The 12528-nt window shown below is 41.6% G+C and overlaps 1 protein-coding gene across 1 annotated transcript in view; it reads right to left on the bottom strand.

The window, feature by feature from the left end:
- slc1a1 (solute carrier family 1 member 1) overlaps positions 1 to 12528 on the bottom strand; it is a 39769-nt gene that overhangs the window by 1387 nt on the left and 25854 nt on the right. Inside the window, exons 10-11 of the mRNA XM_079808662.1 lie at positions 2969 to 3163; positions 2733 to 2867 (exon numbers count right to left, since the gene is read on the bottom strand). Coding sequence (XP_079664788.1) covers positions 2733 to 2867; positions 2969 to 3163 — 330 coding nt within the window. The remainder of the gene's footprint in view (positions 1 to 2732; positions 2868 to 2968; positions 3164 to 12528) is intronic.

The raw sequence follows: 12528 nt of genomic DNA on the forward strand, positions 1-12528 counted from the left end.
TTTGATTGGAAAATCAATGTAAGCTTTCACACTATAGCAGCCGTTACTTCAGAGTTCAGTGTCACATGAACCTTCAGAAAACATGAGGCCAATTCATTTTGCACTGACAGACGGCAACAGGCACTACGTCAGGGTTTTGTCAGATCAGTGTCTGTTCAAAATCTGGTGATTTGTCCATGTTGGTCGGCGTCTGTCGGTGCAGTGTGAATTGGCCTATATATAGTGCATTCAATATGCATTCACGTATTATCGTAATTGCGACGTTCACGTCCTATTAGAATTGTAGTCCTTGTAGTAATTATTACAACATTTTCTTGAGAGCTCCGACTTGTACATGGAACCGCTGTACCTGACTCCTGCAGATTCAATTTGGCTTCGATTTTGTTGCCATTGAAACCCGACTTAACTTGTGAAAATGAACTTTCAAGGAGGACTTGAACGCACCAGTAGGGTGCTGCAGGCATGATGTATTTTTATTGGCCAAAACCCATAATCGAGTTAGCATTTTAGCACTTCTGCTGCGTGCTGCGTAACACACGATAATGAACCACATTGGTTCTTGCAAAAGCTCAAACGTGCTGCGTAACACAAGAATGAACCTCATTGGTTCTTGCAAAAGCTCAAACGTGCTGCATAACACGAGAATGAACCTCATTGGTTCTTCAGAAGCTCAAACGTGCTGCATAACACGAGAATGAACCTCATTGGTTCTTCAGAAGCTCAAACGTGCTGCGTAACACGAGAATGAACCTCATTGGTTCTTCAGAAGCTCAAACGTGCTGCGTAACACAAGAATGAACCTCATTGGTTCTTGCAAAAGCTCAAACGTGCTGCATAACTCAAGAATGAACCTCATTGGTTCTTGCAAAAGCTCAAACGTGCTGCATAACACGAGAATGAACCTCATTGGTTCTTGCAAAAGCTCAAACGTGCTGCATAACACGAGAATGAACCTCATTGGTTCTTCAGAAGCTCAAACGTGCTGCATAACACGAGAATGAACCTCATTGGTTCTTCAGAAGCTCAAACGTGCTGCGTAACACAAGAATGAACCTCATTGGTTCTTGCAAAAGCTCAAACGTGCTGCATAACTCAAGAATGAACCTCATTGGTTCTTGCAAAAGCTCAAACGTGCTGCATAACACGAGAATGAACCTCATTGGTTCTTCAGAAGCTCAAACGTGCTGCGTAACACAAGAATGAACCTCATTGGTTCTTGCAAAAGCTCAAACGTGCTGCATAACTCAAGAATGAACCTCATTGGTTCTTGCAAAAGCTCAAACGTGCTGCATAACACGAGAATGAACCTCATTGGTTCTTCAGAAGCTCAAACGTGCTGCATAACACGAGAATGAACCTCATTGGTTCTTCAGAAGCTCAAACGTGCTGCGTAACACAAGAATGAACCTCATTGGTTCTTGCAAAAGCTCAAACGTGCTGCATAACTCAAGAATGAACCTCATTGGTTCTTGCAAAAGCTCAAACGTGCTGCATAACTCAAGAATGAACCTCATTGGTTCTTGCAAAAGCTCAAACGTGCTGCGTAACACGAGAATGAACCTCATTGGTTCTTCAGAAGCTCAAACGTGCTGCGTAACACAAGAATGAACCTCATTGGTTCTTGCAAAAGCTCAAACATGCTGCATAACTCAAGAATGAACCTCATTGGTTCTTGCAAAAGCTCAAACGTGCTGCATAACACGAGAATGAACCTCATTGGTTTTTCAGAAGCTCAAACGTGCTGCATAACACGAGAATGAACCTCATTGGTTCTTCAGAAGCTCAAACGTGCTGCGTAACACAAGAATGAACCTCATTGGTTCTTGCAAAAGCTCAAACGTGCTGCATAACTCAAGAATGAACCTCATTGGTTCTTGCAAAAGCTCAAACGTGCTGCATAACACGAGAATGAACCTCATTGGTTCTTCAGAAGCTCAAACGTGCTGCATAACACGAGAATGAACCTCATTGGTTCTTCAGAAGCTCAAACATGCTGCATAACACGAGAATGAACCTCATTGGTTCTTGAGGAAGCTCAAACGTGCTGCGTAACACGAGAATGAACCTCATTGGTTCTTCAGAAGCTCAAACGTGCTGCGTAACATGAGAATGAACCTCATTGGTTCTTGAGGAAGCTCAAACGTGCTGCGTAACATGAGAATGAAACTCATTGGTTCTCACACGTCAAGAGAACATGCTTGAGCTTCCGTCATAAACTTGCACTGTGTGTTGATGAATGTTTATATGTGAATAAAAGCCTAAATTAAATCTGTTCATCATATCGATCGTGTCTCTTCAGAACATTTCGACTAAACCGCTCAATTCACATGGATTAGTTTTACGATCTCTTTATGAACTTTTTGAAGTGTCAGTTGCGTAGCTGTCAATGGAGGGACAGAAATCTCTCAGATTTCATCAAAAAGATCTTCATTTGTGTTCTGAAGATGAACAGGTTTGGAACGACATGAGGGTGAGTAAATAATGGCAGAATTTTCATTTTTGGTATAGTTCATTTATAGCCTACGTTTAGCTATTTACTTCTGCTGATTGCATTCAAAATTCATGAAAGTTGTATTCATTTGTGAAGAGCCCTTTTTTTTTTCAATAATCCAAAAGCACTGGGAACCAGTGTGATGCTAACTTCCAGGTTGGCCAGCAAAAGTACATCATCCCTGCACCACTATTGTGTGTCACATTAAGTAAACCTGACACTTATAAAAAGATATACTCACAGCAGCCAATCGACAGCAACGATGAGGGTGACATCACTGGCTGGAAGGCCAACTGCTGTGAGGACTATCACCATGGTTACCAGTCCGGCATTCGGAACACCTGCTGCACCAATGCTGGCGACTGTTGCTGTGATACTATGAAATGAACATGTCAAAAAAATATTATTCGGGCCTTTGTCCTTCACAAAGCCACTTAACTCTATTATATCACATCAGCTGGCTTATATCCAACTTACCTAATGGTAACAATCTGGCCAGCATCCAGATCGTAGTTGTTCAACTGAGCTATGAATATAGAAGCAACCGCTTCATACAGTGCAGTGCCGTCCATATTGATAGTCGCACCAACTGGAAGGACAAAGCGAGTGATCCTCTTGTCGATCCTGTTGTTCTCTTCCGCACATCGGAACGTGACCGGCAGAGTGGCTGAGCTGATTTAGTAAAGACTCTTGTTATTATAAAATGCATTATACTTGGCAGAACAGCAGTTTTCATTGATTATTTTGGGTTTAAAAAAACATAAAACGTTTAAAGCTGGAGAGACGCATCCTCAGAAGCAGGACTGAGCAGTCTTTCTATAAACAGCCCAGAAATAATGATCAAAACATGATTTTTAAAAAAAGAATTATTCATAGCATTGAAGTCATTTATGTCCATTGCAATACTTTTATGTGACATTCATATGTAAGAGTTTAGAGAGATTTAGACCGATCATTGAAGTTTAAATGTTGGCTGCTTGCTGATGCAGAGTACTAAATACACTCAAGAAAATAATTAATTGGACAAACTCAATTTAATTGAGGGCAGGATATATATGTTTAGCCCCAACTAAAGTTTAGATTCTCTGCCCGAGCCCGAACTTGACCCGACCCTTTCCCGTCACTATCCTCGGGTTGGGCCCTTGATCAAGCATTTGTGTTTTTTTAATAATTACTTTATTAGCCTAATTGGGTGGGGAGAACGCTATGCCATAATCAGAAATATTATATATATATATATATATATTTTAGCAAAGTAGGCCTAAGTAACAAATGTGTACAAAGTTGCGTTCTTTGTTGCCCTTGTTGTTCACCCTGAAATTAAAATAAAGCCATATTTTACTCACCCTGCTGTTCCAATGCCCTATGTCCATGGAAAGTGTTCAGGAGGCAAACTATAAGGTTTTGCGAGAAAGAAACCGTATTATTCAGTCAAAACACGCGTGTTCCTGTGAGTGCGTGCGAGCCGTCAGCAGCCGCTCACGCAATGTTGTCATGACAACCGGTACACAACATACACTTCAGGAGGTGTACCTTATTATTAGCAATATTGTATTATTTCTTATCATATACCTTATAGAGAAGACGAGAGTCGCGTTTGTTTCTATTGAGCCTGATTTCTCAAAATGGCGCGTGTGTGTGCTTATCCTGGGTACCATGACAACCGTGCGGCTGCTGGCGGCTCGCACGCACTCACAGGAACGTGCAATAACGGCCAAGCTCAGTATTTTGACTGAATAATAAGGTTTCTTTCTCGCAAAACCTCCATATATGGCCCGCGTCTCCCTGTATCATTGCGTGATACTTTTGTATCCTTTTCGTAAAGTTTTAGCCTGGTCGCCATTCACTGCCATTAAATGGAGGAGCGTGTGCAGGACGTTTTTTTAACATTTCTGCTTTTGAGTTCCGAAAAAGAGAGAAGAACATAGGGCATTGGAACAACAGCAGGGTGAGTAAAAGATGGCTTTATTTTAATTTCAGGTTGAACTATCCCAAGATAATTCTAAACAGATTTCTGTAGCTCAAACAACTCGGAATTGTAGTTGAGAACGTCAGTTATAACGGCCCACGTATTAAAAAATGGCCGGGTTTAAATCGGGCTCGGGCTCATAATTACAGTTAATGTGTCGGGCCGGGCCGGGACACAACGTGCGTGGTCTCGGGTAGAGTCGGGCTTGATTTTTTGGGCCCAATCTAAGCTCTATCCCCAACTCATAAAAAACTAATTCATGCAATGAGATGTAATTCAGTTGGTCCAACTCAATTTCATCAAAACAGTTTAAATGAAATGTATATATTAAACTAAAATTAAAACATTTAATTGGAAAATCAATTATAAGCAGTTTCATTCTTCATTATACACAATGTATATTATGAAAAAATAAGAAAAAACTGGTGTCACTCCTGACATTAGCATAGATCACAGCCTAAACACAGGCACCACTCTTCTGCTAAATGGTAAACACAAAATAAAAAAATTAAAAACATTACAGAAACTCCTCTAAATTTCCTACATAACTGAACATTAAACGAACATAATTTGAACGAACTATTTTAGCGATCTAAGCGCACGTTGCAGTTGCATTTAGGGCATGTCCGAATCATAGACCGTAAAAAAATATAGATGACGTGACTTCATTCTCTTCCGCTGAAGAAAAGTGAAGCCTTCGGAGGTCTGAATATGGCGCTGACATCTTGCGCAGATTTGGGGCAGAGTCTGCACAGCAGGAAGTAGAGGCGCGATATTAAAAGCCCGCCCAGACTCTCGCAGATGCAGAACAACTCATTATGTCGGTGTGAAATAAACAGTTATGGAAATGTAGAAATTAAAGCTAAAGCTTTAATCTCCTTCCGGAAATCCCGAAAAAAGTCAGTTGGTGCATCAGTCAATCTCAGCTGTCAATCATGACGTCACCCCCCCCCCCCCCCCCCCCCCCCCGGTTTTATAGCATCAAATAAATATAAAACACTAAACACCAAACTTATTTTAAAAACGAACACTTGAAATGAAATCATTGTGATAAAAACTGCTTAAAATGTCAGAACCCAACTTTGGGAAAAAAATTATGTGAAGTGTAATTTGATTGTTTAGTTTATCTCGCATCCATTAGAATACACGGAGGGGCGGGGGTTATGAGTTATACTGGGACCAACCACCTGGGGGCGATCGAGGTGTGTCGCAGAGTCCTGGACGGGCCCGATTTTGTAAATCCGCACCCACCCGTACCCGAGGTGTGTAGGCTAGAGGTCTTCACGGAGCCCCCGAGACCCGTGGACCCGGGACCCGAACAGAAATGTCTGTTTAACATGCGTGTCTAATACCCGAGTCGATCCAGACGCGCAACACTGCCCGTGATCAGAGTCAGTCAGCACTGCTTGTGTGTTTTTTGTAACTTGCAACTTGTAAAATTAGGATAAGACAAGTGTGAGCCGGGAAATAAGGTTTAAAAAAAAGAAAGAAGAAAAACACGAGCGATCTCTCTCTCTCTTGCTCGCTCGCTCGCCTCACGCTCGCTCTCTCTCCATCTCTCTCTTGCGAACGCACGCTCTCTCTGCAAGCGCACGGTAATAATAATGGATAACCTTCATGAGTGATGTGTGAAAAAAGCTAAAAAACAACAAATATAAAGAAGTTAAACCCACGGGCACCTCTTCTGTCTGAGTGTCCTTCATGCTTTGGCTATTGTGGACAAACAGCCTACGTGTGACACACTGTTGAAGTTTGATTTGAACTTTAAATAATATATTTCAAATCAGCAACAAAATCTCAGGTGAACTGTCACAAATGTTTTCTATGATGCTCAAATTGCGTAAAACCAGCCAAGGCGCATGTGCAGTCTCAAGCGCGTGTCATGTTTCTATGGCAACCCGAGCTTCCGCTGTGATTGACTTTAATAATAATATGAATGAACCGTCTTATTTAATCTTAAAGTTTGGTGAACAGACTCGGCTCACAGAGATGATAGCAAATAAATAATGCTGACGTCAGCGGCCACCGAACAAGCAATCGTTATTATAGTTCAAAAAGGTAAACAGTCAAAGTTAATATGATAATAGACGGGTCCGGGTCGGTTCCGTTAAGCACATTACGGGTCTCTTCAGGACCCGTGAAGACCTCTAGTGTAGGCTTCAGTTTCTAACAGGAGTGCTGTAGCGCTTGGTCCGAATCCACTTTTGCTAGTTTAACGATAACGACGGGCTAGTTTAAAAATGGTCGGCACGCCAGGTGCATGGTCTAAAAGGGATGTCCCTACTCTCTTAATGAGTCATGGGAAATAGAGCAATGGCTGGAGTAATAGATAAGAAAAATAAAAAAAAGGTTTTCCAGCAAAGGGTACAACGATTCAAATAAGGTTAAAGAAAATATGGAAAGACATGAAGAACAATTTAAAAGCAAAAAAAGGTTAAAGGATATACAAGAAGATATGTTTCAGATATATCAGAAAACATTGAATGTGGTTAGAGAGAAAAAGAAAAACAAGCAGGGAAAGTACTCTCATATACAGAGAAAAAGATAAGAGAGGCTGGCCAGCCCACCTAGAGACTTACAAGCAGTCAATGAAGCAGTACACGCACGCCCAAAGTGTCCCAAACCCTTATACGATTTTGTCACAAGTGCCGAATGATGCTGAATGGTTCTCTGTTGTTAATTATCTAATGCCTTCTTCAGCGTGCCTGTACATCCAGACAGTCAATTTGGGTTTGGATTTCATTTCAACAGAAAATCTTATACATTCACAAGGCTTTGTCAAGGCTATTGTGAATCACCCACCATTTATAATGAGGCACTGAGAAGAAGCTTAGAACCATTACAGCTCATGTCAGGTACAGCGATGTTGCAATATGTGGATGACCTTATGATCTGTAGTCCGAAAAAGCAACAGTGCGAACAGGATACAGTGAAACTTTTGAAACATCTAGCAACAGAAGGTCACAAGCAGTGTTGGGGGTAATGCATTACAAGTAACTTGAGTTACGTAATTAGATTACTTTTTCAAGTAACTAGTAAAGTAACGCATTACTTTTAAAATGTACTTTTTCACATTTATTTGACTGACACTCTTGTCCCCATGTTGAGAAAAATCGAGAGTACATGCAGAGGCGTTGTGTGTAAACATGATGGTTATTGGAGTTTGGTGTGGGCGTGGCCTAAATGCGCTCTGTCCTCCAGACTGAGGGAGACGGGCTTGATAATAGTGTGTCATTTTCTCACTCAAACCACTGCCGCCTGCTGCTTCTGCTACTTATTGCTTTTAAAATGAAAACTGCCCGTAACTGCTGGTCTAGGATCTGTTTTCTACATAATATCATATTATTAGCGAAAAAGAGTTGGCAAAAGATCCAGTGCATATCTGTATTTACGCTCATCAAGTCAAGTCAACTTTATTTATATAGCGCTTTTAACAATGCAGATTGTTTCAAAGCAGCTTTACAGTGTTAAACAGCAAAATAATGCAACAGAGTTTTATTCAGCTGTCTAGCCATTCCGGAGAAAACGGTGATGTCATCAGTTAATTTCAATTATCCTACAGTGACAGTGTGGGCTTTAGATCAGTAATTAGATCAGTAATTTAGTTTATATGGTTAATTTAGTTTAATAATTAGATTTATTTGGATATTTAGTTGAAAAAATTAAGAAAAATGTAGTGAAATTTAGTGTCCCCAACTGAGCAAGCCAAGCCAGAGGCAACAGTGGCAAGGAAACCAAAACCCCATCAGGTGACCCAATGGGGAAAAACAAACCCTGGGAGAAACCAGGCTCAGTCGGGGTGCCAGCTCTCCTCCGGCCAATCAACAAACAGCGCAAGATTATCATTCTGGCAACTCCACAGGTCAGAGGTCATAACAGATCGGAATATTCAAAGGATCGGAGGCAACACGCCGGAGACGGTTTTATTGAGGATGACATATTGATTTAGCAATTATTAAATTGCAACATTCGAACAATCTGAGTCATCACGCCGGAGGCGGGTTTACTGAGGATGCCGTGTCGACGAGGCAACCCCAGGGCAGAGTCCTGCACGGGTGCGGGTGACCCGCGAATATTGCTGAAACGGGTGAAAAACATCCTAGTATGTCGGATACGGGTGCGGGTCGGGTCGGACAAGGGAGAAACACCGCTCTAAACAGTCACGTGCAAACGAATATAGGCCTATATATAAACATATGCATGTATATTGTAGATGTGTTCCTAAAAATATGCATATATAAAAATATGCCTTGCCTGTATTCCAAGTTGATAAAAATTTCAAATCCATATCAGTTTATCTGTGGCCGCGCGGCGCGCGCGTGCCCTCACAGAAGAATCACAACCGCGCGCGCGCGCTCTGCCTGCACTCTTCGAGATGGATCATGAGGAGTTTAAGAAAAGATAGACGCAAATGTGGAACTTCATTGCTGAGGAAGCACGCAGATAACTGTGGAAACAAACCAAGCACAAGCAGTTCTATCGAACAGTATTTGTGTTATGTTTCCTGAGTTTGGTCTCTTAATAACACTGTCTTAGTACATTAAGCCACGTTAAGTGTTTTTTTTATAATGGCTTTCTATAGTAGGAAAACGTTTAACGTGTAATTATACGCGTTGCGTTCATATTCTGGGCTCATCTGATTTTTTTGTACATAGTATACGTTATTAGTATTATGTTTACTGAGTTTGGTCTCTTAATAACAGTACATTAAGCCACGTTAAGCTCCCGGCAGAAGTTGTCCTTGTGTTAATGGTCGTGTAATAACTTCTGTAAATAAACATTTTTGTAAGTGTGTCTATAATGTGATATGCTAAACTGATTTTATTGCGGGTGCGGGTCGGGTGTCGGTTCTATTTTAAGCGGGTCGATTCGGGTGCGGATTTTATTTAGTGCTGCTGTCGGAAAACGGGTCGGATGCGGGTTTAAGCAATGCGGGTACGGGCGGGTGCGGGTTTTTAAAATCGGACCCGTGCAGGACTCTGCCCCAGGGGGATGATTACATTTCCAACGTGTTTTCACTTCGGTGCGTAATGTAGCCAATCGCAGACATGTTTGTTGATTTCTACAACGCAATGGCCAATCACAGGTGTTTAAGCTAAAATCCACTCACCGCTTGAGTTTTTATTCAGTGCCGAGTTCTGCACGCACGCAAATCCTCTCTAACAAAGTGTAGACATTATGTAAATAAGAGATTCATTGTGTGGTCAGCTTCACTGATTAATATAACGGAACTTTGTGAGATCGCGTTCGTTGATTGAGTGACAGCTTTCAGTGATTATAAAGGGAGCGCTATTTGCGCGCTGTCTAGACGATTTAAAAAAAGAATTAATAGGCCTATAATATATTCAAAATTTGAATAAATTTTGTTTTCCATTCTTGACAAGCGGCCACATACACGCCATATCCGCATATACATTCATGATTCACTCTCGAAATTGTGATGACTGACAGTGATAAATATTTATGTATCGAAATCAGGTTCATATAAATGCCAGGAAAACACGATTCCTGGCTGCATGTCAATATCCATGGATCACTGGATCTTTGGCAAGTTGTAAGGGAACACTATCAAGCCCAACCTTTAGTTTAAACTGATAACTCGCGTTTTCTCCTATTAACTCCAGTCATGCAGCAGCTCTTCTTAGGCCTCATCCACACGAAGCCAGAGCTTTCCCTATCCAATCTACAGCAATGTTAGGAAGTGAGGCAAAATTTCACGATAAAATAACAATAAATAAATTTGCTACTTACCAGATTGTGTTTTATTAACGCCTACACCTACCTCAACCCTAGACCTACCCTTACAATAATGCAAATACAGCAATTCAATTACACAATATTGATGTGCGCCTGCCCAGTGGCTGTAGCTGTATCCCTTCTAGTCTTTACTGTGCGGGACGTGGTGTGACGACATCATCGTTTCAGAAAATATACGGATTGGCTGTACACACGAAAACGCAAGGGTGCCGACCGTTGGTTTGGTGTGTTCCAGGCTTAAGTCTTAAAAAGATGGACAGTTTATTGTCATGACTTAACTATAAAATCAGTTTATATGAGCTGTTAATCAAAGGTAAATTGCGACTGTTTTTCCTCGACTTTTTTTCTCACAATTGCGAATTATGAAGTCAGAATTGCATGATATAAACTCGCAATTGTGTGCTATAAAGTCAAAATTATGAATTTTGACCTTTTTCTCACAATTGCGAGTTTATGTTTTGCAATTATGACTACTTTTCTCAGAATTGTGAAATATAAACTCGCAATTCTGAAAAGGTCAGAATTTAAGTTTATATCTCACAATTCTGAGAAAAGAAGTAAGAATTACAAGATATAAACTCGCAATTGTGAGAAGTCAAAATTCATAATTTTGACTTTATAGCACAAATTGCAAGTTTATATCAATTCATTCTGACTTTATAACTCGCGATTGCAAGTTTATATTACAATTACGTAAACTCGCAATTGTGAGAAAAAAATTATAAACCCTCTGTTTAATTAACCCTTTGTTTTATAACTTTTTAAAATATAATTATAATATATAATATAATATAAAAAAATATAATAAACAAGTTTTTCCAGGACATTTTACATTTTCTCTAATTTTCCATGTGTTTTCCAGGACTTGACAATTTGTCATACATTTTCCAGGTTTTCCAGGACGAGTGGGAACCCTGAACTAGTGGGCCAACATGCCCCACTTTCAATTCTTTTACTTCAATGAAAGGTTAGAATTGTACAAGATGTCTACAAGATGGCGCCGCCGTGCTCGGTCGCCGTTCAGGTCGCTCCGCTAAGACTTTGCTTTTATTTATTATTCTACTCTCTTTTACTCTCTATTTTTTCCAACGGATCATCTGCTTTGATCTGTTACGACAGCAAAACACTTCTGGAAATTGGTTACCGCTACACTGACCTGTTTCAGGACACTTTCTCCAATCTTCCATCTGAGATTCGCCGGGACGCCGAGTTGAACAATGGCCACTCGAGTCGACGGCGAAGATTCAAAAAACACCGCGGGAAACGCGCTGGGATCCGCAACAGACTGAGAAAAAGAGCATTCAGTCCTCCTCTCCCGAGCATTTTGCTCGCAAATGTCCAATCCTTGGAGAATAAGATGGACGATCTTAGAGCCAGGATAAGTTTTCAACGGGACATGAGAGACTGCAACATCTATTGTCTGTCCGAAACATGGCTCACACCAGCGGTCCCGGATACAGCCGTGACGCCGTCCGAGAACTTCTCTGTTTTTCGGATGGACAGAACAGCCGAGGCCGGGAAATCTAAAGGCGGTGGAGTGTGTTTCATGATAAACAAGAAATGGTGCGATCCTAGGAACATCTCCATTCTTTCGCGATCCTGCTCGCCTCACTTGGAACATTTAACTATCATGTGCCGGCCTTTCTACCTACCGAGGGAGTTTTCCTCGGTCATCTCCACTGCCGTTTATATTCCACCACAAGCAGACACGGGGCTGGCTTTATCTGCCCTCCATGATGTGACCAGCGGCTTCATAAACAAACACCCCGACGCTGCTTTCATCGTCGCGGGTGATTTTAACAAAGCAAACCTAAAGAAAGTATTGCCAAACTTTCACCAGCATGTCTCCTGTCCCACACGAGGAGCAAACACACTGGATCATTGCTACTCTCCGTTTAAGAACGCCTACAAAGCTCGTTCACAGCCAGCTTTTGGCAAATCGGACCATGCCGCCATTTTCCTCACACCGGAATATAAACAAAGGCTCGTTCAAGAGCCCCCGGTGAGGAGGGAAGTCAAACGCTGGTCATCCCATTCAGAGATCACGCTACAGGCAGCTCTTGATGACGTCGACTGGGACATGTTCCGCGCGAGTTCTGAGGACGTCAGCGAGTTCACAGAAGTGGCGCTCTGCTTTATTAACACACTGACAGAGCAAGCCACACAAACAATAACTATAACGTCCTTCCCTAATCAGAAACCGTGGGTGGACAGTTCAATTCGCACTGCAGTAAACTCGCGCACCACCGCTTACAATGCCGGTCTCCTAACGGGGGATATGAGGGAGTACAAAGCTTCATGTTACGCTCTC

The sequence above is a fragment of the Gobio gobio genome (genome assembly GCF_949357685.1).
Source record: "Gobio gobio genome assembly, chromosome: 2".
In the NCBI taxonomy this organism is placed as follows: Eukaryota; Metazoa; Chordata; class Actinopteri; order Cypriniformes; family Gobionidae; genus Gobio; species Gobio gobio.